At 43.8% G+C, this 25,286-nt stretch overlaps 1 protein-coding gene and 1 long non-coding RNA gene across 2 annotated transcripts; one reads left to right on the plus strand and one right to left on the minus strand.

Moving 5' to 3' along the window:
- Positions 1-1,736: 1,736 nt before the first annotated feature.
- Positions 1,737-21,253, plus strand: Slc16a1 (solute carrier family 16 member 1). Its single transcript, NM_012716.2, is given in 5 exon segments — positions 1,737-1,884; positions 12,550-12,809; positions 15,797-15,940; positions 17,333-18,178; positions 20,167-21,253. Coding segments are annotated over 4 exon segments (1,485 nt in total). The 5' UTR covers positions 1,737-1,884; positions 12,550-12,592; the 3' UTR covers positions 20,445-21,253.
- On the minus strand, positions 20,676-24,801 carry LOC148006738 (uncharacterized). Its single transcript, XR_015676712.1, has 2 exons — positions 22,514-24,801; positions 20,676-22,308 (listed from the first exon to the last, which is right to left on the minus strand). It is a non-coding gene; the product is annotated as an uncharacterized LOC148006738 (long non-coding RNA).
- Positions 24,802-25,286: the final 485 nt, after the last annotated feature.

Here is a 25,286-nt window from a genome sequence, read left to right on the forward strand (position 1 = left end):
CCCCCAACCTCTATATAATACTTTTTTAAAAAAGGCAAATTACTGCTCATAAGCAGCACTTGGTAGTGGATTTCAAATTGGATCCTACTAACATGCTGAACTCTTCACTCTGAAAGAAGGCAGAGGGTAGATGACAGTACACAGGGCCTCTTTTCAATCTCTAGTTCTTCATCCACAAAAGAAGGTATAGGGCCTATTTCAAACTAGTGAGGAAAACTAGTGTAGGTGAGGAGAGGCCGGAGAGCAAATGACGGGGAGCACAGGGTCCTGGTATGCAGTAAGCGCCTTGGAAGTCAGAAGGCCTGACTTCTTTAAAAAATATTCTCATCGGGTGTGGTGGTGCACGTGCCTTTAATAGCAGTCCAGAGGCAAATCCAGGTGGATCTCTTGAGTCTTGAGTCCGGTCTAGTCTATATCACAAGTTCCAGGCCGGCCAAAGCTACAAAGTAAGACCATGTCTCAAAACACGAAATTAAACAAATAAAGATATTGACACCGATGGTGCGTGCCTTTAATCTCAGAGGAGGCAGAGACAGGTTGATTTTTTTTTTTTTTTCAGATTGATCTCTTAGTTCGAAGCCAGCTTGATCTACGTAGTGAGTTCCAAGCCAGGTGGAGCTATATACACACGAGGCTATCTCAAAAAACAAAATAAGAAATCAAAACCAGCCAAGCAAATACCCATATCATAATACTATAAAAATATTAAGGGTCCTAGTCATTAATATTCACTAGTTTACCACTTCAAGAGACTTTGGTATCTGGGCTTGTTGAAGAACCGAAAATGGCTCTTATGACATCAGGCTCAGTAGCTTTGACTAAATGTTGGCCACTTCCTAGCCTGGTGACTTCTGCCAGTTAACTTCGTGAAGCCCGGGGTTCCTTATTTATAAAATCTTCTTAGCACCTATCTCATTTGGTTGTGAAGATCACACAAGATAATTCTGGTGCAGTGCTTGGCATGAAACTGTCCTAATCCCACTAGCTATAAAATTGCAACCGGTTCCCAAAATCCAGTGTTCATAAACTTCTGGCCTGAGAGCATGCTCAGAACTGCGTTTCCAGCGTACACACCCTCCGCCCCGGGGCCAGTTTCTCCTGACCGGCTTGTCCTTAAACTTAGCGTTCATCAAATGCCACAGGTCAGGCTCTGTGACGAGATACTTGCGTAAAATTGCACATTAAACTTCCTAACGCCTCCACAGTGGCTGATGTAGCGCGAGGAAACAGGCCCGGAGGGTTCCAGCAACTTCCCCAGGTCCCCGAGCCTGGGTTCCAGGCCCATGTTGGAGTCTACCAGCGTCCATTCAAATGCTGTCCAGTCCCTCGACTCTGCCCGTCCATCGCCATCGCCCTCTGCACCTCAGGGTCGGTCTCGGGGCAGTTTTTCTCTTTTCTCCTCCAGAGCCTGAGGGGTGAGGCCCGCGATGGCGTCCCGGGCACGCGCCAAAAGCAGCTAGCCCAGAGCGCGCGGATAAGCGCCCGGGGCGATGCGGAGTCTCCGGGCCGCAGCGCCTAGTCACGTGGCGGGAAGGGGGGGCGCTGGCGCGCGCGCCCGAGCGAGCGAGCGGGCACGCGCAGACCGCAGCTTGTGGAGGCGCGAGATGCCGAGCAGGGTGTATGTATGGCAGGGAGGGGGCGGCAGCCGAGAAGGCCGACTCCACCCCCTGTGCGCATGCTCCGGCCCCCGCGGGTTATAAGGCAGCCGCGCCTGCCCCGCCAGACAAAGTGGCGAGCTGCGACGTGACTGGTCGGTCGTGTAGGTGCTGCAGCCAACGAGCCCGGTGGCGGGCAAGGGACACGAGCAGGACCCCCGGCTCCGAAGAATTGCGGCCCGCGCCGCCGCGTCACGCACACTCTGGGCGCCGCGAGATACACATAACGGTTAGTCGGGGCAGAGCGGGCAGCGCGCTGCACGGAATCCGCGGTGCCCTTGGTGCCCCGGTGGGGTCCCGCGAGCATGCGGAGACTTTCGTCCCTGGGGCAAGGGGGGCGGGCGACAGGGCATCCTGGGCGCGCGGAGCCACATGGCCCGGAACGTGGCGTGGGTGAAGGGGACCTTGAGGCGCCGGGCACAGCGTCTCTCCCGGCCGAGCTGCGGGCCCGCGGTCAGGTGGCGGCCGCCGGGCTGCGGGAGTCGGGTCATGGTGCCCGGTGACCTTGGGGGAGACGCTTCCAGTACAGCCTACTGTCGGCGCCTGGAGAGATGCTTAGGTCGGGAAGAGGGACGACCTGAGGCCGGTTCACGTGGTGCACTCCTGCCGCCTTCTGCTCGGAGGAAAGGCACTGGGGCGGGAGTTACTTAGGACTCGTGGCATACCCGCCTTGCCTCCGGGTCTGCCAATCGGTGTCCCACCTGGTGACTTGCTAGAGTGGTGTGAGGCATGTGAGCTGCATTGCGGACCGCCGGTACGACTGCGGGGTTCCAGGGAACTTTGAGGAAGGGGAGGGAGGTTGGGAGAGGGGCTCTTTGTGGTCCAACCTGTGGCTTCGGCGCGCCTGCCGTGGGCACGGGGTCTCAAGGTATCCATGTGGAGAAGATTTAAATATCCTTACATATGATCGGGGCACGCTTTCTGGGCCAAGTACATCCCTTTTCGGAGTGCGTTTTAGCCTTTCTTTATGGTGGCGTTTTTGGTGCAACCAGCAGTTGCGAAAACTAGCTTCTGATCACTCAACCAGGAAACGCACGTGTTACTACTTCAGTCTTTTCCCGTTTTCCAGCGGCTCATTATAAACTGGGCGGCTACTGCTAGTAGTTACACAGTGACAAGCTACTTTTGTTTTTTTACCCATAACTAATTTTGAAATCTTCAGGCGTTATTTAATTTAGGCTGGGAGTGTGTAGCTCAGTGGTAAGAGTACCTGACTGACCTACCATGCCTGAGGTTCCAAAGGTCGCCGGCATTGAAAAAAATTATTTTGGTTTTGTAATAAAATGAGTACATGCTGACGGGTGATATTAGTAATTATATGAGAATTTGAGAAAGGAAGGATAGGAACCAAGTCAAGCCCAAGTCTTCGGGGGGGGGGGTTGGTGTGTGTGTGTGTGTGTGTGTGTGTGTGTGTGTGTGTGTGAGAGAGAGAGAGAGAGAGAGAGAGAGAGAGAGAGAGAGAGAGAGAGAGAAGGGAGGGGGAGCGGGCAGTCCATGGGTCTTACCCTTAAATCTAAGGTGTACAGGCAGGAGATACAGGCTTTTGAAACCCCTTCTCAAAAACAAAGTAAAAATGTCCAGGATTTACAACTTAGCCTTCCAAGTACCATAAAAAATGACCAAAAATTCAAGACTTTAGGTATTTGGGGAGGGGGGCAGATTTTGGGAGGCTCGACACAGTTTCTCTGTATCCCTGGCTGTTCTGGAACTCTGTAGACAAGGTTGCCCTTGAACACAGACCTGTTTCTGCTTCCCCAGTGCTCGGATTAAAAGCGCCTGTCACTATGTCCAGCCTAGGATAAATTTCTAAGTGAGTGTATTTCAGTAATTTCATTGTGGGTTTAAGTAGATACTGTTGGTGTATCAGATTGTGACCTTGTTAAGTATGAGAGTTCTTGGTTTGAGGAGTGTTTTGGGAGTTTTAGCCTTGTGATTTACATAATCCTAAACAGATTAAGCGGGGCAGGGCGGGGGATGAGGTGATATAAACATGAATACCTATAAACTCAGGCAAGAAAATAGTGTTAGGTTAGTGTTTTCCCAGGTTCTTGAACCTTTCATTCCCTTTGTGCTTCAGGAGCGTCCTAGTTTGCGAGTCATGCAAGGTCTAGGTCCCAGTGTAATGCCTACTTGACTTTTTATTTCCTATGAGGACCAGTAATGTGGAACTTGAACACAAAACTGGAAATTATGGATAGAGGTGTTAGGGATGGGGAGAGAATGAATTCTAGTATTTACCCTTGGGTTTGTAGTCTAGCTGGAAAGCAGCTACAGTTAAGTGCTCTTAGCAATCAAGTTTTAGGGGAAAGTAAGGTTACCATGAGAACAAATACTGTGTTTTTTTGTAGGTGTGAGACGATGCTCAATTGAAGGAAACACTAGGTATCTCTCTGAGGAAATACTACTTAATCTGAAGTTTGACAAAGGAGTGGGAACTAGTTTGGTGATAGGTTGAAAGGGCAGTTCAGACAGTAATGGGGGTCATGCAGAAGAAGCTCAGAGAATCTCATCAAAAAACTAAAGCATAGAGCGATCAAAAATAGTAAGAGGCAATGGAAGTGTCAGCCAGTGGAGTGTCTTAAGTCACTGTAAGGACACAGGAAGAAGCTAAACAGTTAACAGAACTTTGTGTGGCTGACCAGAGGCTGTTCTTAGCGTGGGACTGGATGTGGATACCTGGGGAAGCCTTGAGAAAAGGACGGAAACAGGTTTTTGAGTAGGGGACTAGTAAGGTGTTGGAAGTGAGAAACAAGGGTGAAGTTAATGATGTGGTTCAGGTTGCTAGCTGGAGCAAATACAAGTTTTTTATCTTCGTTTTAACCAATGGGAGTCCTGAGGTAGTGTGACTACACCCAAACTGCCCGACTTATAAACTCATAGATTAAATTCAAAGCCATTTCTGCCCTCCTGTCTGTTTTTATTGGTGAAGCTGAAATTTTCTTTTTGTTTTCTCTTTACCTTCTCTACAGTTTAGTTTGGGAAATGCTAAGTAGCAAGCAGCTGAGTCACTCCTGTGTCTTTACCATCCATCCTTTTCCACTTTGCTTGTGAACCAGATCCTAGATGAAATAATAATTTCACCAACTGAGCTCTATCCACAGCTATCCGAAAGACAGGAATCTTCAGAAAATCATCGTCACATCGTCCTGCTCTTAAACAGTCACATCACCAAAGACTTCAGTATTCAGATTTGCCCAAGATGTATTTATATCGATGTATTGAGTTTTGATTTTTTAGTAATTGGTTCCCTTGATCAAGGATACGAACATGGTCATGCTATATATGTTTGATGTCTGCATCTATAGGTTTCTCATCTAAGTGATGTATTTGAAAGAGACAGGCCCTTTCCCCTTTTCTTCTAGTCTTCCCGTTTGAGGTTTTAGTTTGTCTGTGGTGTAGTTTTAACATGCTCTAATTTAGCATATCCTGCTTGCTGTCCTGTGTATTTCCTCTCATTGGAAGCTCACTTGAAGACCAAGTTTTTATTTCTGAGGAAAGGTTTAGGAGGAGAGATAAATATATTTCATGTTTGCTATTTTTACTTGAAGACATGGGATGTTTTTCTGTTGTATTCACAGCCTACTCTTGGCTTGAAAAGGCAGTAATTTAATTGCACTTCAGTTTTTACCAACTTTATATGTGCGTGTTTGCATTTGAGACCCTCTCAGATAACCTAGGCTTGTCTCACATTTTCTGTGTACCAACGATCTTCCTGTTTCCACTTTCCAAGTGGTAAGACCACAAGCATGAGCCACCATGCTGGACTGTAATCCTGTCTTTATTTAATATATGTGAACTCTTATGTGAGTTCCAAGGATTGAACTCAGGTCATCAGACACCCTTCAAGGTTTTTTTGGGGGGGGGTGTTTGTTTTTAAGCAGTGGAACCTTGATCTCCTTTTTCCAGTTACCTCTGAGGCATTTAAGTTTAATGTAATACTTATTCTGCTTTCTACTTCTTCACCCCGGAACCCTAATCTTGTGATGTAACCATGCTTAAATCCTCCTAACGTCATCTTAGTACTTTCCCTAGGAGGCCTGCTTCTCCCACACAGAGGTAGCTGCCACATCATCTTTGCCTCTCTGATTCTCTTTTGTTACTATTAGTGATACCCAGTTTAGATTGCTTTGTGTAATTAAGTAAGTCAGTGGTCTTTTACCATTTATTATTGTTGTCAAGGCAGACTCTCATGTGTCTTAAGCTGAGTCCACATACCTACGGATCTGAAGGATTGTCTAAGTCACCATACCTGGTTTATGTGCTGCTAAGGACAAACCTAGGCATATAACTATTTTCCTGACTAAGCTCCAGCCTTTGCTTCTATTTTGCCATACTCTTCCTTCCACAGAGACCCTGTCTCAAAAAAATAAAGCAAAACCAAACAAACTGGGGTGGTGCCCATGTGCACTACCAGTGCTGGAGAGGAGAAACGGGAGCTCTCTTAAAGCCAAGTGTGTGGCAAAATTAGAGACCTCGTCTCAACAAAAACCATGCAGACCTCCATATGTACATACATGCACCTGCGTGCAAGTGTGTATACACACACACACTTTTATAGTTTCCCACTTTCTACTAAATTAATTTGTTGGGATAGAATTAAGTGTTTCTGAGTCAGGGTCTCACTGTACAGAAGTCTGGCCTCTGGAAATAAATCCACCTGCTTATGCATCCTGAGGTCTGGGGTCAAAAGATGTGTGCCGGGGTTGGGGATTTAGCTCAGTGGTAGAGCGCTTGCCTAGGAATTGCAAGGCCCTGGGTTCAGTCCCCAGCTCCAAGAAAAAGAAAAAAAAAAAAGATGTGTGCCACTATGTATACTTGGCAGATAAGTCATCTTAAGCATATTGCTCTAACTAATCTTCTAAAATTCTGTGTGTTCTTTAATATTTGTCTTAGCCACATTAGCAGCATTTTCTTCCCTCTACTTTAACATTTTTTTTTCCTTTTGGAGGAATGGTGGGGTCATAGATCTTAGATAATCTACTATAAAAGAGAGATCTACTGTAAGAGCCTTAGTATCATACAGAAAAGAGTTTCAAAGCTCAACAAACACTGAGTCACAGAATGAGTTCACCTTCACAAAGAAATGGAGGCTCAGCCTTTGAGGGATATCACTGACCATAAATAGACAAGCAGGACCCAGTTCTGTTTATTGTCACACTGCTACCCTGTTTGTAATTACAACCCATAATATCTTTAATTTGATTTGACAGAATTAGCCTCTGTAGAGAAAAGAACTTTAAAGTGTTCTAGTATTATAAGTTGCATAACTGATTATTGGTTGAAAAATAAATCTTTCCCTTGATTCTGTTTTGCCTCTGGTTGGTGGTGTTCATTTGTAGGTTTTGGATGTTGGGGATGTGTATTGGTTACTTTCCTCATAGTTGTGACCAAGTTACCTACAAGAAGCAACTTCAGGAAGGCAGGCCTTCTTTCAGCCCAGGTTTTGAGTATCACATCAGGGTGAGGGGGGCATGGCAGCAGCATAAGGCTGCTTGCTCACATCTGGGCCAATCTGGGACAGGAAGCAGAGCTGGGCTTTAGACCTCCAGGCCTGTCCCTAGAACCCACTTCTAACTAGGTCTTATTTCCTAAAGGTTCCTCAACTTCCCCAAACATGGCCACCAGCTAGTGGCTTACCTAGTATTCAAATACGTGAACCTGTGAGGAACGCTTTGCTTCCAAACTGTAACAGGATAGAACCCAGTGCATAATTGAATGAATGGAACCTTGAGTCGGTTAGTAGAGGTAGTTCTTTGCAGGCCTTCCCACATGTGTTACACTCCTGGGTCCACAAGGTGGCAGGAGAGAACCCAACTCAGTTTTTCTCTGCCCTCCATGGGAGTGGTGTCCACACACCTTCACACATCGACACTTGTCTGTGAGTATATTTTAAAAATTGAGAAGAAAACGACACTGTTATTTGTAAACTATCTTGGAGAGTAAAGGTCTTTTTAAAAGGATTCTTTCTGTAGCTCTGGCTATCCTGAAATTCACTGTATAGACCAGGCTGGCCTCAATCTGAGATCCACCTGCTTCCGCTTACCAACCACCACCCAGCTAGGTTTTCTTTTAAGTTACATTTCTTTAGCAAGGAGGGAGAGAGAGTGTGTGTTGGGGGATTCCTGTGGAGGAGAGAGGACAGTTTGCAGGAGCTGATTCCCCACCATGTGGGTGCCTACCATCAACCCTGCTTGTCAGGCACAGTGGCAGCGCCTTACTTGTCAGGCACAGTGGCAGTCCCTTACTTGCTGGGTCATCTGCCCACTCAGTCTCTGAATTCTGAGAGCCGAAGCCATGTTTTTACCTAGTTTCCTCTTCTATTTTCCCATAGGAAGGATTGTTTTTTCTCTTCTCCATTTATCAGAGATTTTAAACTTATGGTCTGCAGGATTAATCTCTAAGCGTGTGGAATTTGTAAATTTATTTGTTGGAGTGTAGGTTTGTGTTAGTTACTCCTGCAATTTAGAAACTAGTAAATCTCAGACTTTATGAGCTGTTAGACACAGATTGAAATTGTCACCATTTCAAAATCACCTTGGTTATTATACTAGCACGTAACAGTGTCCAATTAAAAATATTTTGACAGTTGTAATTTTAATTTTTTTTAGGCTTCTATGCATTTACTCATTTTTTGCTTTTTGTTTTTTAAAGGCTAGGGCTCACTTTGTAGCTTAGGCTGGTCTTGAACTCACTATGCAGATTACAACTCCTCCTCCTCCAGCCTATGGAGACTTCAGGTGTGCCCTGCCATGCCCAGTTTAGTTTAAAAGTGCATTCTGACCCAGTTCCACAGGTATTGCCAAACTGCCACGGGAATCTGACACCCCTTAGGGGGAGCATTATTCCTGTCCCCCTGTGAAAGTGAGGCTAGCCAGACCTGTAAGGCTACATACACAGCAGAGGGCTCATCATAGGATTATGTAATCATGTCACAGGGTAAGTCACAAATTCAGGTAGAATATTTTTCTGTTAGAAAGTGAAGGTGCGGGGTTGGGGATTTAGCTCAGTGGTAGAACGCTTGCCTAGCAAGCGCAAGGCCCTGGGTTCGGTCCTCAGCTCCAAAAAGAAAAAAAAAGAAAGAAAGTGAAGGTGCCACCAATTAATGGGTATCTTACTTTGACTTGAGTTTTCTGAGTAGGTTCACATTAGCAAATGTACTTCATGTTGAAGACAACATTCTATTCAACAGCTCAGTTGAAAGAACCTCTAAAGAGGTCATTGAACCTTAGGCTTGAAATCCTTGCAGATTAAAACCACATATCCTTCAGCCTCTTATTATATTAGTACTTACTCTTAGCGCTCTGTCACTTAGAAACCTCAGCTAAGTAGAAGGGAGGCGAGTGGTTTAATAATTACTCTAATTTGAGGAAAATCAGGTACTCATTTGGAAATTGTATAATTCTCATAAAAAACCCAGTAATTATTTTAATGACAACATAGTGTGAGGTTTATATCATCAGTAATTAGGAAGACTATTTAGAGGCTGGGAACTATGTGGTTCAGTGGGTGAGTGCTTGTCTAGTGTTCAGTGTATTTAGCAATAAGTCTTAGAAAAAACACTCACAGTATAGAACAGTGTCATACTGAACTGACACATAAAAACTACAGTATTTATCTTCCTAGATTTGGTTTATTTTATTCAGCAAGTGTCCTTAGGGTCCATTCATGGCACAAATGACAGAATTTTCTTTTTTTATTATTTAGGCTTAAATTATTGTAAGAATGTGCATGGTGTATATATGTAGGATATATGTCATGGCATGCATGGGAAGAGTCAGCTCGTGGAAGATTCTAGGGATCACACTTAGGTGGGCAGACTTGCTCTAAGTACCTTTACCTACCAAGCCATGCAGTGTCCAAACAGCAGTGTCAGCTGGGCATGGTGGTACATGTTTTCAATCCTGCTGTTCAGTAGAAGATTGTAGAGGCAAGCTTACATTTTGTGTGGGGTTTCTTTATGCAATATGATTAATACTATACATGTTGTAATTGATGAGTGTTTTGTTAGTCAGGTCCAGTAGTCATCTACTACTTTTCATAGATACTTTTCCCTTTTTTTCCCCCTCTTTGGGGAGTGGTGGTGGTTGGGGGCAGTTACTGCTTGGAACTAAACCCAAGGTCCTGTGCATGTTAAATTTGCTACACTTCCAACATCATTCATATCCCTCTCTGGGGCCACTTGTGCAATAAGAAGCAAGGTTGAAACAGTTAAACAGAAGGTTACCATGTTAAATCAGTCTTAGAGATCTGTGTGTCAGGATTTGAAGCCTTAGTAATGCACATTGAGCTCTAGGTCCACTCAAAACCTGGCTGCTGTTCCCTTTAGGAACTGGTATGAGAGTACAGGGAAATTAATAGTTTCCTAGGGCTGTTGTACCTTCTCTGGAGAGAGTCCAGGCCACAGGGCTGGAATACAACTTTGACTTTCTAGATTGGCTTACTAGTATAATGCATTCTTTCTATCCTAACCCCTGAACCCCTGTGTTTGTGTGGGAGAATGAGCTGGATGGATAGCCTGGCGCATATGAACCACCCAATGTGGGTGTTGAACTCCAGGTCCTTTGCAAGAATAGTATGTGTTCTTAGCCACTGACCTATGTCTCTAACCGACTGGTGTATTTTTGTTTTTGTGGGGGTTGGGAGTCATGTAGGTCTGGCTGTTCGGGAAATCACTCTGTAAATCAAGCTGGTCTCAGAACACAGGTCCTCCTGCCCCTACCTCCCAGGTGATGATGGGATTAAGTGTGTTACCTGCCTTTCCCCACTGTGTGCAGATGTTTCTGGAATGCCATCACTTGTTTCCTAACCCTCTTTAACTTGTTTTTTAACCCCCTGTTACTTTAAGGCAATAACATTTAAACTGTGGGGCTGCTGCACACTTAAAAATCTTAAACTTCTGTTCCATCATTTAGCCTCTGGGTTTTTCTTTTAAGATTTATTTAATGTATGTGAGCACACTGTCACTGTCTTCAGACACACCAGAAGAGGGCATCAGATCCCATTACAGATGGTTGTGAGCCACCATGTGGTTGCTGGGAATTGAACTCAGGATCTCTGGAAGAGCAGTCAATGCTCTTAACCACTGAGCCATCTCTCCAGCCCTAGCCTCTTTCTGTATTTTAACATGTGAGGTTTGGTTTATATGTGTTCCCTTTTCCTGAGCTACAGGCAAAGGGGTCTAGTCTTATCATTTTCTTTTGGGATAAGGAAGGCCTTCTGTAAGTAAGAAATGCAAGTGACTTTGAATCAGAATTTTAATTATAACAATTATTTGTCAGGTGGTAGAATTGTGTTAAATCTGTTTCTGGGTTTTTAAATGTTTGCTGTCGTACTCACTATACTTCCCCCCCCAAAAAAATTTTTTTTGACACTCATTTACTTGTGAATCTTTCTAAAACTATTTAAAAGTTGAAAATCTAGATTCTGTAGAAAAACTTTTATTAACTTGATGAGGCAAGTCTTCGTGACTGAAAATTAGAGCTGCCTTTTAATTGGGACAAACCATAGCTGGCAGGTAAGCACAAAGTTTAATCACGTCCAACATGTATTGCTGCTGTTCTAGTCAGGGCTTGATATGTTAGACCGTGCTGCTGCCTGTGTGTAGGTGTTATTTCTATATATGTAAATACTCCTGAGATCTTCTTAGCAGTTTGGGAAATTGTAAGTAGTTTCTTTTTTTTCGGAGCTGGGGACCGAACCCAGGGCCTTGCGTTTGCTAGGCAAGCGCTCTACCACTGAGCTAAATCCCCAACCCCCAGGTATGATTTTTAAGAAACCTTAGCTTATAAAGATGTTTTTTATCTGGCTTGAATGAAATTTCCTACAACAGATTGCCTCCCCCTCCCCAGGCTACGTTTGTAAAAATAGGATTCAGATCCTTAATGTTTAGATAGATAGACAGATAAAAGCCATATTTTCTAAGAACACAGGTACCTGAGGTCTTTGTCTACATACCCCTATTACTGAAGAAGTATGCAGTTTTACTCTCCATGTTGTGCTGGGGTTCATCATCCCTTAGAGTAAAAAGCTGGATCCCCAAAGGAAGAAAAATTTTGTGACTACATAGCTCTAGGGAGAGTCCTGTGTTAGAAACCATCAGAGGTTTCTGGGGGGAGAGAAAGAAGGAAAAACAGCCATCATGTCTTCCCTCTCAGGGACCTGGACACGTGTATATAAGATGTGGGGGCAGGATGGAGATTTGGGAAAAGGGGACAGACTGACACAAGAATGGGGTACAAGTATGAGCATGTGGCAATGTCAGTGACACTCATTATTTTGTACACTGATAACAAAACTGGGTATGCTTTAAAAAAATACGTATAATTCTAGCATTTGGAAACTAGAAGCAGAACCCGGAGTTCAAGACCTCCCACAAACATTTGAAGTCAGCCTGAGCTGCATGTAATCCTTTTATGAAAGACTTTCTCCCATATGGACAGTCAGTCAAAACTCCTGTTTTGCTGATTTCCTGGTTAGAATTGGGATGGTTGTTGACATGTGATTTTATTGACAGAAATCTTTTTTACTTGCTTGGTTGTAAAAACTGGCCACTTTACATCATGTGTTTATTTTCCGTAGTGTCATTGCCCAACACTGAGAACAAGAGAACCATTTTTAGAAGTCACATAGGATAAATTACAAAGAAACAAAAGGCTGGAAAACAAAACAGAAGAGTAAAAGTAATTGGTCCATTGGAATTGTAGGGGTGACTGGCTTGTTGTGTCCCCCCCCCCCCCATTTTGCAGATAGGGTCTCACTATGTATCCTTCCCTCGCCTGAAACAACAAAACATTTCCTCTGTCCTTCTGATTGTTAAAGGCTTTTAGTGCAGAAAAGGGATTGTGGAGGTTGACTTGTTGCCGACATAAATTTTTTTCTACTTCATATCCCTCAGATACTAGGTTTTCGCCGCATCTTGGAATTCATCGACACCTAAGATGCCACCTGCGATTGGCGGGCCAGTGGGGTACACCCCCCCAGATGGAGGCTGGGGCTGGGCGGTGGTAGTTGGAGCCTTCATTTCTATTGGCTTCTCCTATGCGTTTCCCAAATCCATCACTGTCTTCTTTAAAGAGATTGAAATTATATTCAGTGCAACGACCAGTGAAGTGTCATGGATATCGTCCATCATGCTGGCTGTCATGTATGCCGGAGGTAAGTGCCCACTGCTCCTCACCTTACGTGCCAGAGTCTGGACATTTTATATCTTGCCCAGCGTTACTTCCTGAAGTGCTGTGTTAAGCTTGCTTTTCATCCCTGATAACACAGGCAGCTCTTACTCCCTCATTCCATTGTGGCTTTTTGGAACAGAAATGAAAGTGCAAACCTCCTTTCTTGCTCCTGCCAGATACTTGAAAAGTAAACATGTTAAAGTATTGAGTTGCAAGATTTTAAAAAGTTACTCAAATGTCTGGAATAGTATAGTTCAAAGTCTCAGGTAAGATCTGTAATTTAAGGGCGAGTCTTGTCCCACAGGCGCACAGAGGTGAAGACAGCCGATGCCCCTAGGCTGGCATCACATGCATGTGCACACACACCAAGAGACAAGCTGAGTACAATCTTCATTTGTTCCTGTGATGCTTGCTATGGTTTCTAAACACATTTCGGCTGCACTTAAACTTGAATTGTATCTTTTTCCCTTTTTATTTTCTTTGGCACGGTGTGGAAAGTATGTATGTAGAAAGTAAACTGCTCATTTAAAATATGTTTATTTTACCTGGAGACATCAAAACCACAATTAAACATAAAGTTAAACCTACCATAAAACTTGAGGTTGTTTCATAGAAATCCTGGGGCAAAGTATTTTTGTTTAGCCAGGTTGGCAGTGTTCCATGTCGTGTTGTCTTGTGAGATGGCTAACAAGATGTTTTTGCTAAGAATTTAGTGTCTCACATGTAGCCCTTTAACAGCCAACACAAAGATTCTACTTTTCAATGGAGAATAACTTAGCCTTAGGCTACTGAATTGGTAGTGGATTCAGCAGTCTTTTTTTTTTTTTTTTTTTTTTTTTTTTGGTTCTTTTTTTTTGGAGCTGGGGGCCGAACCCAGGGCCTTGCGCTTCCTAGGCAAGCGCTCTACCACTGAGCTAAATCCCCAACCCGCAGCCAGCAGTCTTTACTGAGTCTCTTGAGTGGATTCAGCTCTGGGCTGCATGCTGGGAGAGAGAGCACTGATTCTGCTCTTCTTTTTGGTATCATAAGCCCATGAACAAACAGCATTGTGTAGATAAAGTCATAAGTTTTGGGGAAATGAGGTGAGGGTGGGTAGTTTGTCTTTTTGTTTTTTGAGACAGGGTGTTTTTATTTATTTATTTATTTTTTTAAATAGCTTTGGCTCTGCAGACCTGGCTGGCCTCCAACTTACAGAAATCCTCCTGCCTCTGCCTTGAAGCCGTAATTTAATTAAACATAATTAAGCTCGTTGAGGACAGGGATAAATGGACAGGAGCAGTAATTTGAAGAATACTTTTTTCTCATGTGTATCTTTTTATGTCTTTAACTTGAAAAACAATTATGGTATGAGTGTTTTGCCTGTGTGGCAGGTGAATGCATGGTGAGCATGGAGGCTGAAGAGAGAGCTTCAGATCCCCTTGGACAGGAGTTACACTTGGCTGCGAATTGCCATTGCTGCAGAGAAGCAAGCCTAGGTTCTTGAGGAGTCAAGCTCTTAACCAGCTGTGCTAGCATTCATTCCGTCCTCCCTTCCAGTTTTTCAAGAGAGACAGCGTTCTGTGTAGTAGTAGGGTCTAAATCCCACCCCACCCCATGCTAGGATTTAAAGGCCTATGCTACCGTGCCTGTCCCACCCCTCACAGTCCCCCACCCTCTCTCTTTTGAAACTGTTTCTTTTGTCTCAAAGGTTAGCACCTTTGGATGTCCTAGAATTAGCTCGGTAGACAAGGTTGGTCTCATTCAGAGATCTGCCTACCTCTGCCTCCCAAGTGACAGAATTAAAGGTGTACACCACCTCATTTTTTAAAAATATAGTTCTCATTGTGTAGGCCAGGCTGGCTTACCTCTGCCTTGGGTAGTAGACCTGTGTCACTGTTGTTGTGAATATTTTCTAACTTATATCACTTTAAGGTTTTTATTTATCTCTGTCTCTGTTCTTGTGCATGTGGGATATATATATAGTCATAGAGGCCAGAGAACAACATTGGATCCCTCAAGGTTGGAGATATGGACAGTTGTAAGCTGCCTAATATTGATTGGGTATTGGGAACTGAACTCAGGTCCTAAAAGAGCAGCAAGTGCAACTTGCCATCGAGCCATCTCTCTAGTCCTAGATACCAGAGTGTTCGAGGGACAAGCCCTGACTATCCTGTAACGTGCTAAAGTCACAGAAATCCTCCTGCCTCTTCCTCCCAAGGGCTGGGATTAAAAGTATGAAGCACTGTACCTAGCCAAGGAAAGATCCAAGTTGCTTTTGATTTGTTTTTCCCATTTTCTGGGAGTTCAAATGTTACAAGATTACAGTAGCCTAAACTTCGTAGCACACCAGTGTTGCGATGATTATTTTAGAATCTGACTGTGTAAAACCCTGTGAAAATGTATAGACATTCTACCAATGTCCTATACACACTATAAACTTAAGTTTCCAAGTGTCCTGTGATGTCATGAATTGGCAATTTTCATTCATTAGGCCTCTGGTAAGGGCTGTTCATGTGGCCAGTGCCTTCCAGCTGCCTTACATGGCAGAAGGAAAGGTATGCTCCCTCAGGCCTTTCACAAAACTCACGAGGCTCTGACCTAATTATTTCCTAAAGGTCTTGCCTCTCAATACTCAGTGCTCTTGCTTTTGGTTGAGTTTTATGTAACGTGATTTTTCTTCTGCCATGTGAGGTTGGAACCCAGTCACCCAGTCATCTACTGTAACCAGGCAGGTTCCAGTGTCCTGTAAATAGTCATTCGTTCAAGTCCGTACCTATGAAGTGTGAGACTCAGCTTGTTTTTTTAATTCCAAATAAATGAATTTAATACTTCATCTTGTAATCAACAAAATGTTAGTGTTTGAAGGTGTGCCTCACACAGTGGCATAAAATTCGGTTCTCAGGCTTATGAACCATGGTGATGGACTCCTTAGTGTTTTAGCCTTTTAAAGGTAAAGGAATTTATACTGCCACATTTTTGATTCTCTCCTAGGTCCTATCAGCAGTATCTTGGTGAATAAATATGGCAGCCGTCCAGTAATGATTGCTGGTGGCTGCCTGTCTGGCTGTGGCTTGATTGCAGCTTCTTTCTGTAACACGGTGCAGGAACTTTACTTCTGCATTGGTGTCATTGGAGGTGAGTGGCTACTGATTCATTCCATATTTATTTACTGTCACTATTTGATAGATAACAGCCTTGTCGTTTTAGAAAGCTGGTCTTTAACTGAGTACTAGTGAGGTGGTTCAGAGGGTAAAGGAAGCCTGAGTCTTCCCCTGACCACATGGTGTAAGGAATGAACCAGATCTGGTAGGGGCAACCTCCACTCTCACACCAAGGCATGGGCATGCGCATAAACACAGAGTGTTTTATTCATTTAGAAGACAGGGTCATCCGTGTAGCCTTGACTGGCCTGAAACTTGCTATGTAAACCAGGCTGGCCTCAGACTCAAACTGCATCACTTTAATAGTAGACACTGGTAGTGGAGCAGGGTGACACTCAGGAAGCAGAGGCAGCATAGCCAGCCTGGCCTACAGAATGAATCCCAGGACACCTGGTATAGTTAAAGTTTATGCAATGACTCATGGAAGGATGCCATTGGCTGTTCTCTCCTTATCTCCTTTTCCCACGAGGAATAGGCTTTTATTACAATAGGACAGGGTGATACCCCGGTGACACTTCTGAAGGTCTTCTCAGTTTTTATTTAGTCATCAAATTAAGAAAATGAGCTGTTGGGGGCTGGAGAGATGGCTCAATGGTTAAGAGCACCAACTGCTCTTCCAGAGGTCCTGGGTTCAATTCCCAGCAACCACATGATGGCTCACAACCATCTGTAATGGGATCTGATGCCCTCTTCTGGTCTGTCTGAAGACAGCTACAGTGTACTTATATATAATAAAAACATCTTTTTTTAAAAGAAAAGTAACTGTTGGCTATGATAACATTTAAATGTGTGGCTTACTATATGTTTTCTTCAGTGTACAAAACTAACCTTTGTTTGCTTGTTTAGACCAAAGAGGATGAGATTTTGTGTATTTTTGTCATTTTCTTTCAGTTAATTATGTATTATAAACAGCTTTTATTAATGTCATTCAATATTTGGGCCAGATCAAATTTTGCCATGTCCAGCCTAGCTCCAAGAGTTGATCTTCCTGGGACAGTAATGGAATGAAGGAAGGACACAGTACATACAGAGGAAAGCTGGGGTCAGATAGGCAACTCTAGGAATCTCAGCATGGTTATTAAATACAATTGAGCGAGGACACAAGGTTAACTGTATATACCTGGATCAAGGAGACAGGTTTAGCTAGGTCACAAACATCAAATTTCCTGCAGCTGGGGTTACAAGATGGTTGTAAGTTTCCCGGTATGGACACTGGGACTCTTTTAACTCAAGTCCTCTGCAAGAGCAGTGCGTGCCTTAGCCACGGGCCCATCTCGTTAGCCCCACTTACTCTAATGTCTTTGCTTGGTAGTTTTAAAGATATTTCTGTTATGACGTTGTGTGTTATCTTTGCTCCTTTCCCTAGGTCTTGGGCTTGCTTTCAACTTGAACCCAGCTCTGACTATGATTGGCAAGTATTTCTACAAGAAGCGACCATTGGCCAATGGCCTGGCTATGGCAGGCAGCCCGGTGTTCCTCTCTACCCTGGCTCCACTTAATCAGGCTTTCTTTGGTATTTTTGGCTGGAGAGGAAGCTTCCTAATTCTTGGGGGCCTCCTCCTCAACTGTTGTGTAGCTGGATCCCTGATGCGACCAATAGGGCCTCAGCAAGGCAAGGTGGAAAAACTCAAGTCCAAAGAGTCTCTCCAGGAAGCTGGGAAGTCTGATGCAAATACAGATCTCATTGGAGGAAGTCCCAAAGGAGAAAAGCTGTCAGTCTTCCAAACAGTTAATAAATTCCTGGACTTGTCCCTGTTTACCCATAGAGGCTTTTTGCTGTACCTGTCTGGAAATGTGGTCATGTTCTTTGGGCTCTTTACCCCTTTGGTCTTTCTTAGTAATTATGGTAAGAGTAAGCATTTTTCCAGTGAGAAGTCAGCCTTCCTCCTTTCCATTTTGGCTTTTGTTGATATGGTGGCCAGACCGTCCATGGGTCTTGCAGCCAACACCAGGTGGATCAGACCTCGAGTCCAGTACTTTTTTGCTGCTTCTGTTGTTGCGAATGGAGTGTGCCATTTGCTGGCACCTTTGTCTACGACCTATGTTGGGTTCTGCATCTACGCGGGAGTCTTTGGATTTGCCTTTGGTTGGCTCAGCTCCGTATTGTTTGAGACGTTGATGGACCTCGTTGGACCCCAGAGGTTCTCCAGTGCTGTGGGCTTGGTGACCATTGTGGAATGTTGTCCTGTCCTCCTGGGACCACCACTTTTAGGTATAGTATATCTCCCCTCCATTTTTTGTTCTGATCAGGTTATAAAGTAATGTATGAAAAACATTTAAACCTTTAAAGCACAGTTGAAGGCTGAACTTTAATAATAGGGTGCATTTCAGTCAGGTAGAAGAGTCACCTCGTTCACAAGATCAGAGTGTACCAGTGACTGTCCTAACCACTGTGCGTCTTGGACTCATGAAGCTCAGGGTTATTTTAGTAGCAGTTCCATAGATAGTTCTGTTCGGTTTCATTAGTTTATGAGTCATTAGACAATTTGAGAGCTTGAGTTACTAAACTTTTTCTTTGGGTGTTTTGTCTGGGTTGTGTTTTGTTTATTTGGTTTCGTTTTTTCAAAGCAAAGTTTATGTGTAGCTTTGGCTGTCCTGGAACTCTCTGTAGACCAAGCTGGCCTTAATCTCCAAGATTCTTCTGCCTCCCAAGTGCTGAGATTAAAGGCATACAACCACCATTGCCTGCCTTAAACTCTTTTACAATCTCATGTTGGACTGACAGCATTACACCCCCTTACTCCAGCACTTAGATGCAGAGGCAAGATGATTGAGTTCAAAATCAGTATTGGCCTGTACAACATGATCCTCCCAAATGTCCCAACTTCCTTTTAGATGTTTGTGGTGATTAATTTATTTATAGAAAAGATTTTAACCAATTTACCTTAAAATTCTTTTTTTTTTTTTTGGTGGGGGCTTGGGGGGAGCTGAGGACCGAACCCAGGGCCTTGCACTTGCTAGGCAAGCGCTCTACCACTGAGCTAAACCCAACCCCTTACCTTAAAATTCTTTTTGGTTCTTTTTTTCGGAGCTGGGGACAGAACCCAGGGCCTTGCGCTTCCTAGGCAAGCACTCTACCACTGAGCTAAATCCCCAACCCCTTACCTTAAAATTCTTATAGCCAAAGATTGCCTGGACCTCCTGACCTTCCCGTGTCCTCCTCTCAGTGCTGTGATTATAGGCACATGCCACTGTACCTATGGATGCTTTGAGTACTCCCTTCCTGCTCCTCCCGCTACCCTGTTCTACAGACTCCTGTCTTGCAGTGTCCCATTCCCTAATACGGCTTTCAAGGCTCTGCAGAGCTGGGCCCTATCTGTCTCTCCAACTTTGTTTTCTACCTGGGACCCAACTCTTGCTTTCCTGCTCACACCCTATGCATTTGCAATGGCTGTTCTGCCTGGGTCCTCTCCATCTTTTTCTTGACAGGTCCATCTTCCTGCTGCCAAAGAAGCAGCCTCCCTCACCTCCTCACCACTCACGAGTCTCCACTGCCCATGTTCTGGTCCCACAGCTCTCCCTGTAGCACAGTCTGTTTGTATAGTAGCCATATAGAGTTCCTTTCAAATTGGTCAAGTGACATTCATTACCATCAAACAGCACAAGCTTTGGGGAGAGGATGTATGTGGTGAGCCATTTTCCAAATTCATATGGTGTTGAAACAGAGGCTTCCTGCAGCACAGCGGTAATAGGTGCAGGCCTCAACTCAGACCCTTTGTTCCCTTACTAGGCCTGTGACCTTCAAGCAGTTACTTAATGTTGCTGTACGTAAGTTTCTGTAGCTGCTGGAAGATACATTGTGGGTTTGGTGCTGAGAGTGTGCTGTTGGCTACTGAGCAGTGCTGATAAAGAACTTTGGCCTTGGTGACTGGAGTAGAACTGTGTGGCCTTGGACACTCTCAAACTTCCTTTGAGTTAGTTTACCCTTTGTGTAGTAAGAGAATGGATTATGATCTCTGACTTTTATCATTGAGATTTGCCAAGAGTTAATTGTTGCCAATTTGAAAATAGAAAATACAAGGCCAGTCAAAATCAGAGACACTATAAATAGAAAATCTTGCAGTTCGTTTTTTGTACTTTTTTGTGCTCTCGTTTACGGGCTCTCTGGAGGTTGCTTTAGCATCTTTTTGAGTATGTCCTGCACTTCAGGAGGGTGTCCTTGCTTCTCTTACCTACACAGCCTGTCTTCTGCACCTTTAGGCCGCCTCAATGACATGTATGGAGACTACAAATACACATACTGGGCTTGTGGCGTGATCCTCATCATCGCAGGCCTCTACCTCTTCATTGGTATGGGCATCAATTATCGACTTGTGGCCAAAGAACAGAAAGCGGAGGAGAAGAAGAGGGACGGTAAAGAGGACGAGACCAGCACTGATGTTGATGAGAAGCCCAAGAAGACAATGAAAGAAACACAGTCGCCAGCGCCACTGCAGAACAGCTCTGGAGACCCCGCGGAGGAGGAGAGCCCAGTCTGACCTGTGGAGCATGAAGAGAGCAGGTGTGACCCGAGACATCCGAAACCATTCTGCTGGCCTCTAGTCTACCAGTGGTGCTCCGTGCAGACAGTGGACATTTGTGTGGAAAACCCACCAGGTGTTCATTGGTGGGATTTTTTTTTTTCACTCCTTACCAATGCCTGGATTTAAAATATACTCTGCTTTAGGTAGGGAGTGGTTGACAAAGAATATGGGGAAGAAGCAGTGATCTGTTTGTTTGTTTGTTTGTTTGTTTGTTTTAATCTTAGCTTTTACAGTGTCATGAAGATTATAATATGTGCCTTAAGTTTTAGTTTTTAGAACTCTTTAGAGAGCCTTAACTTTTAAAACCATTCTGCTGAATTCATCTGTTTAAAACGTCATTTTAAGAGGAAAAATAACAACTAGCTTGCTTGAGGTAACTAACCTTAATCTTGTTTTGTTGTTGTTGTAATGCTTTGTCAGACAGACATTGTTACCGGAACATTTATGAATAGAAATACTGCTTAAAGGTCACAGGTTTATAAAATACTGACTAAAGTATTTTTCTAGCATTATAGTTGCCTGGTACATCTGCTGCTAGGTATATATTTGAGAAATTTGAAGCATAAAATTCTGGATCTTGGCAGTTCCAGCCACAGCCTGTCACCTGCTGGGCACCTCTTCTGGAATGCTTACTACAGTCTAGTGCTAAGGTGTTGCCACTGAATTGATACCTTTGCTCCTATTCAGAGACACTGTGTGGTTAGAAGTAATTGGCCATTTTTGAAATCAAATGCAAAAAGTTAGTATTAAAATCTACAAAACAATTCCTTAACACGTCTGATTTAATGTAAACAGTATTTCAAGCATCAGCTGAATTCAGCGTAGGTTGTCCCAAAACCTTAGTTATGGTGTGATACTCTGGGTATGTGTGGGTTTGAGGGGCTGTGAGTGAGGTCTTGGTTCTTAGGATTGACCCAGGGCCATGAGCATGCGAAGTACATGCTGTACGGCCGAGCCACAACCCACAGGCACCCTGGAGTCCTCCTAGTCCCTGAGACCTTTTCTCTGATTTTTGATAGCTCATTTATTTACTGATAGTTTAGAGCTGTATGTGAGATATCCAGTACAGGGTGAATGTATGCGCTCTTTGTTTTTTACATTGTTTTCAGTATTTGCAAAACCGAGAGGGTCAGTGTTTGGCCTCAGGGAAGCCAATAAAGATAAAATAAGGTGGAAGTTTGCAGACTTTCAGTAAGTACCCACCTCCCGCCACACACACTAGGCTTACAGGGGAACTTCTATCATGCTTACGATTATTTGACGCAGTCTTACCTCCACATCTTAACTTTCACGACCCTTTCACTTACCTGACATGTAGAAAAATGGGTTTAATATATGGATAGGAGGAAAGATGGACCAGATTGGAATTACAGTGGGTTTTTTTTTTTTTAAACCTGATGTTTTCTGAATAGAGGCAGAAAAAATAAGACATATGACACTGAATTGTACTCGATGCATTTAAAATACCATTGTAATTGACAGGGTGAATACAGATTTACAACCTTGTGTAAGAAGCTGACTTTTTCCAAATAAAACATTTATTTTATTTTTAGAAAACGGTTCTTCCACATGTTTATTTGTGAGGCATATTGTGTCTTTGTTTTTATTAACCTTTCTAATAGTCAATTGTCAGTTTATATGCCTTGACTTGTACATATGGCTTATTTTATGTTTTTTTTTTTTTTTTTTTCTCCTTTAGTTAAGGCAAAGCAGGGAGGATTGTAAGACATCTTGAACTCCTCTCCCCTGATGGTTAGCCCTAAGACACTGGAAACCACCTTGCAATAAGTAGTGTTGTGGTGAGAATTTAGAGGGGAAACTTTTTTTTTTTTTTAAAGATTTATTCATTTATTATATATAAGTACACTGTAGCTGTCTTCAGATACACCAGAAGAGGGCATCGGATCTCTTTACAGGTGGTTGTGAGCCACCATGTGGTTGCTGGGAATTGAACTCAGGACCTCTGGAAGAGTAATCGGGTGCTCTTAACTGCTGAGCCATCTCTCCAGCCCTAGAGGGGAAACTTTCAAAGTTTAGGCAGACGCACCTTGGTGTGGACTCTGCTATCTTCTGTGAAGCCATGTCAGACTTCTGTGAACCTCTCTCTTCTATAAAAATGAAAGTCTGTTGACGTGTAAACTTGAGCAGTGTGTCTGTGTGAGGATTCCTGTCCCATCTCGGATGCTAACGCTGTATCTGCTGGTGCCTGTGCTTAGGGGTGAGCCCCAGGATTTATGTGCTGGTTCACCACCACTCCAGAAAGGGTTCTGAATTTATAGTCAGAAGCCAAAACTTTGAGGAAACGAGCCTGCTATTAAACTTTGCTAGGCGCTCAGTCCTGGAGGTTTTCCATTAAAGGAGCATTGGGTCCGCCCAATTGCTCTGTCACTGGGCCATCACAACAGTCCATAGGATCAGTGTTTGTGAAGCCTGTGTGGCACCAGCAGGGGTCTTCTCCATGCCTTCATTCCCTATGTATTGGCTGTCAGTTGTGCTGTAAAGCAGGCCTGGGAACAGTGGCCACTCAGATCCTTTGAATGCTGACTTTGTTTCAAGTCCTTTCAGCTCATGTAGTTGTAGTAGCTGCTGGGTAAGAGATGTGAGCACAGCATGAACCATCACATATAGCAGAATAGGGAAATTATTTAGCAAGTTTCAAATCATTAACCATGCTGATCAGGATCATGTCAGGTCAAGTTTGGAAATTAAAAGTATCCTCACTATCTGAGATGAATAGTTTATACAAGATTACATTTTGATTTTATTTTTATTTATTTAGTTAGTTAGTTTATAATGAAGTCATTTTCCCCTTTCCTCCCTCAAACCCCTCCCTTATTCCCATTCAAATGTTTTATAACTGTTAAATGTCTATATGTGTTCCTAAATACATAAATACAGCCTGCTCCGTCCAGATAATACTGCTTAGGTATGTTTTTGGGGCTGACCAGTTGGTATTGAACAACCAATGGGTGTGCTCTTGCCTGGAGAAGACCTTCCACATTAGCACGCCTGCCTATTGCTGTTGTGTGTTAGATCTTTTTTTGAGATGAGGTCTCACTATGTAGTAGATAAGGCTGGCCTAGAACTAAAGATCCATCTGTCTCTGCCTCCCAAATGCTGGCATTAGAGGCAGACGCTATCTTATGTTGAATTCAGAGCGACAGACTTGATATTGGTTGGGTGTTTATCAGGAAACAGGAATGCCTTGAGTTTCACCCTCCCTAGCACATAGTTTACAATGTAACAAATCAGGCAAAGTGCCTGGAAGACCTGAAGAAAGAAGTTAGTGATCGGCTTGGGAAACTGATGTTTGACTGCTTGATGGGAAATGACAATTCAAGCTTGCCCAGCCTAAAGCCAAGTTGTATCTGGGTTAGAGTGATGGGGTTGGGTGGGTAGTTGAGTACCTTGCTATTTTGACACAGGGTGTCTATGTAGCTTGGCTGTCTGTCCTTGGAGCTCAGTGTAGCCCAGGCTGGCCTCAACTCGTCTGCCTTTGCTTCCCAAGTTTGGGATTAAAGACTTTGCTGGAGGCTTTTAGATTCAGTCACTATTTACTCTATTAGGCCACCATTCTCTGGACTACGGCGACATAAACTCAAATGTGCAAACAATAGAATCTGAGTATAGACTGTGGAGGTTGGCTGGTTTGTTTTCGCTGTTTGGGTTTGTTGGTTTTTGAGTATGTATGTGTGTGGTGTGGACACTTTATGTGAAAGCTGAACTCAAGGGTCTCCAAGATTGCTCAGTGGCCTCTCTTCTAGCCCCTAAAACTATCAAACGTGAAGGAGAGTGTTTTCTGTCAAGACTGCTCATCTGCTTTCCCATGATCCTCCCTCGTCCATGGGGAGGAAATGCCCTCACACTAAATAGGTTCTATATGATTGTGATGACTCAGCCAGAGAAGAGAGAAAAACTTCTGTCTCTGGCCAAGACCGTAAGTCTAGATTCAAAGATGGAAGGTTTTCTCCCTGCTCTGTCAGTGGCTTATTCTCTCGCTTAGCCGTGCTGGAGTCCAGAAGAATCCAGCGCCCTGTGCTCTCAAGACAAGCATTCTACCACCGAACTGTGTCTCAGCCACTGTGGGGGAGTGTCATTTGGTTTTGGCTTGTTCTATTTCTACCCCATAAGTTTTGTTTTCCACATAATTAATTTTGTTGCTGTTCATGCTGTATTAGGGTATTGAATCCAAAGCACATAGTAGGCTCATGTTTTACCACTGAGTCCTAATTGTAGCCCTAAAAGAAAAATGTAATATAGCCCTGACTTTCAAGAAGGGATTAAAAAAAATAAATGTCCTAATGCACTTTTCAATAAGAAAACAGTTGTCTCCTGGGCAAATGAAGTCAGAGTCTAATGTGTTAAAGGCAGGAAGATAGAGTTAGAGGTCGGAGGAGCTGGGAGAGAGCTCGGGACTAAAAAGCACTCCTGCCTTTGAGGTTTGGTTGGTTTGGTTCCTAGCACCCAGGTCAGGAAGCTCACAACCCTGTAACTTCTGCTCCAGGGGACCTGACATCTCATGGTCTGTAATTAATAAAATATTACCTATCTGGGTATCAGTTGGGCGTTCTATCAAACGTTAACCCCAGCACTTGGGCAGCAGAGGCAGGCTAGCCTGGTCTACAGAGTAAGTCCTAAAACATCCAGGGCTGCACAGAGAAAGAAACCTATACTGAGAACAGTAAAGCTGGAGGTAAGCCTAGGCTACACGAGATCCTGCCTCAGAAAATTATGGGGTTTTCTGTTTTGATGATGTTTGGGATTGAAACCAGAACTCTAGCTAGGGAAGTACATCCT

Source organism: Rattus norvegicus, chromosome 2 (assembly GCF_021556685.1).
Source record: "Rattus norvegicus strain SHRSP/BbbUtx chromosome 2, alternate assembly SHRSP_T2T, whole genome shotgun sequence".
Lineage (NCBI taxonomy): Eukaryota > Metazoa > Chordata > Mammalia > Rodentia > Muridae > Rattus > Rattus norvegicus.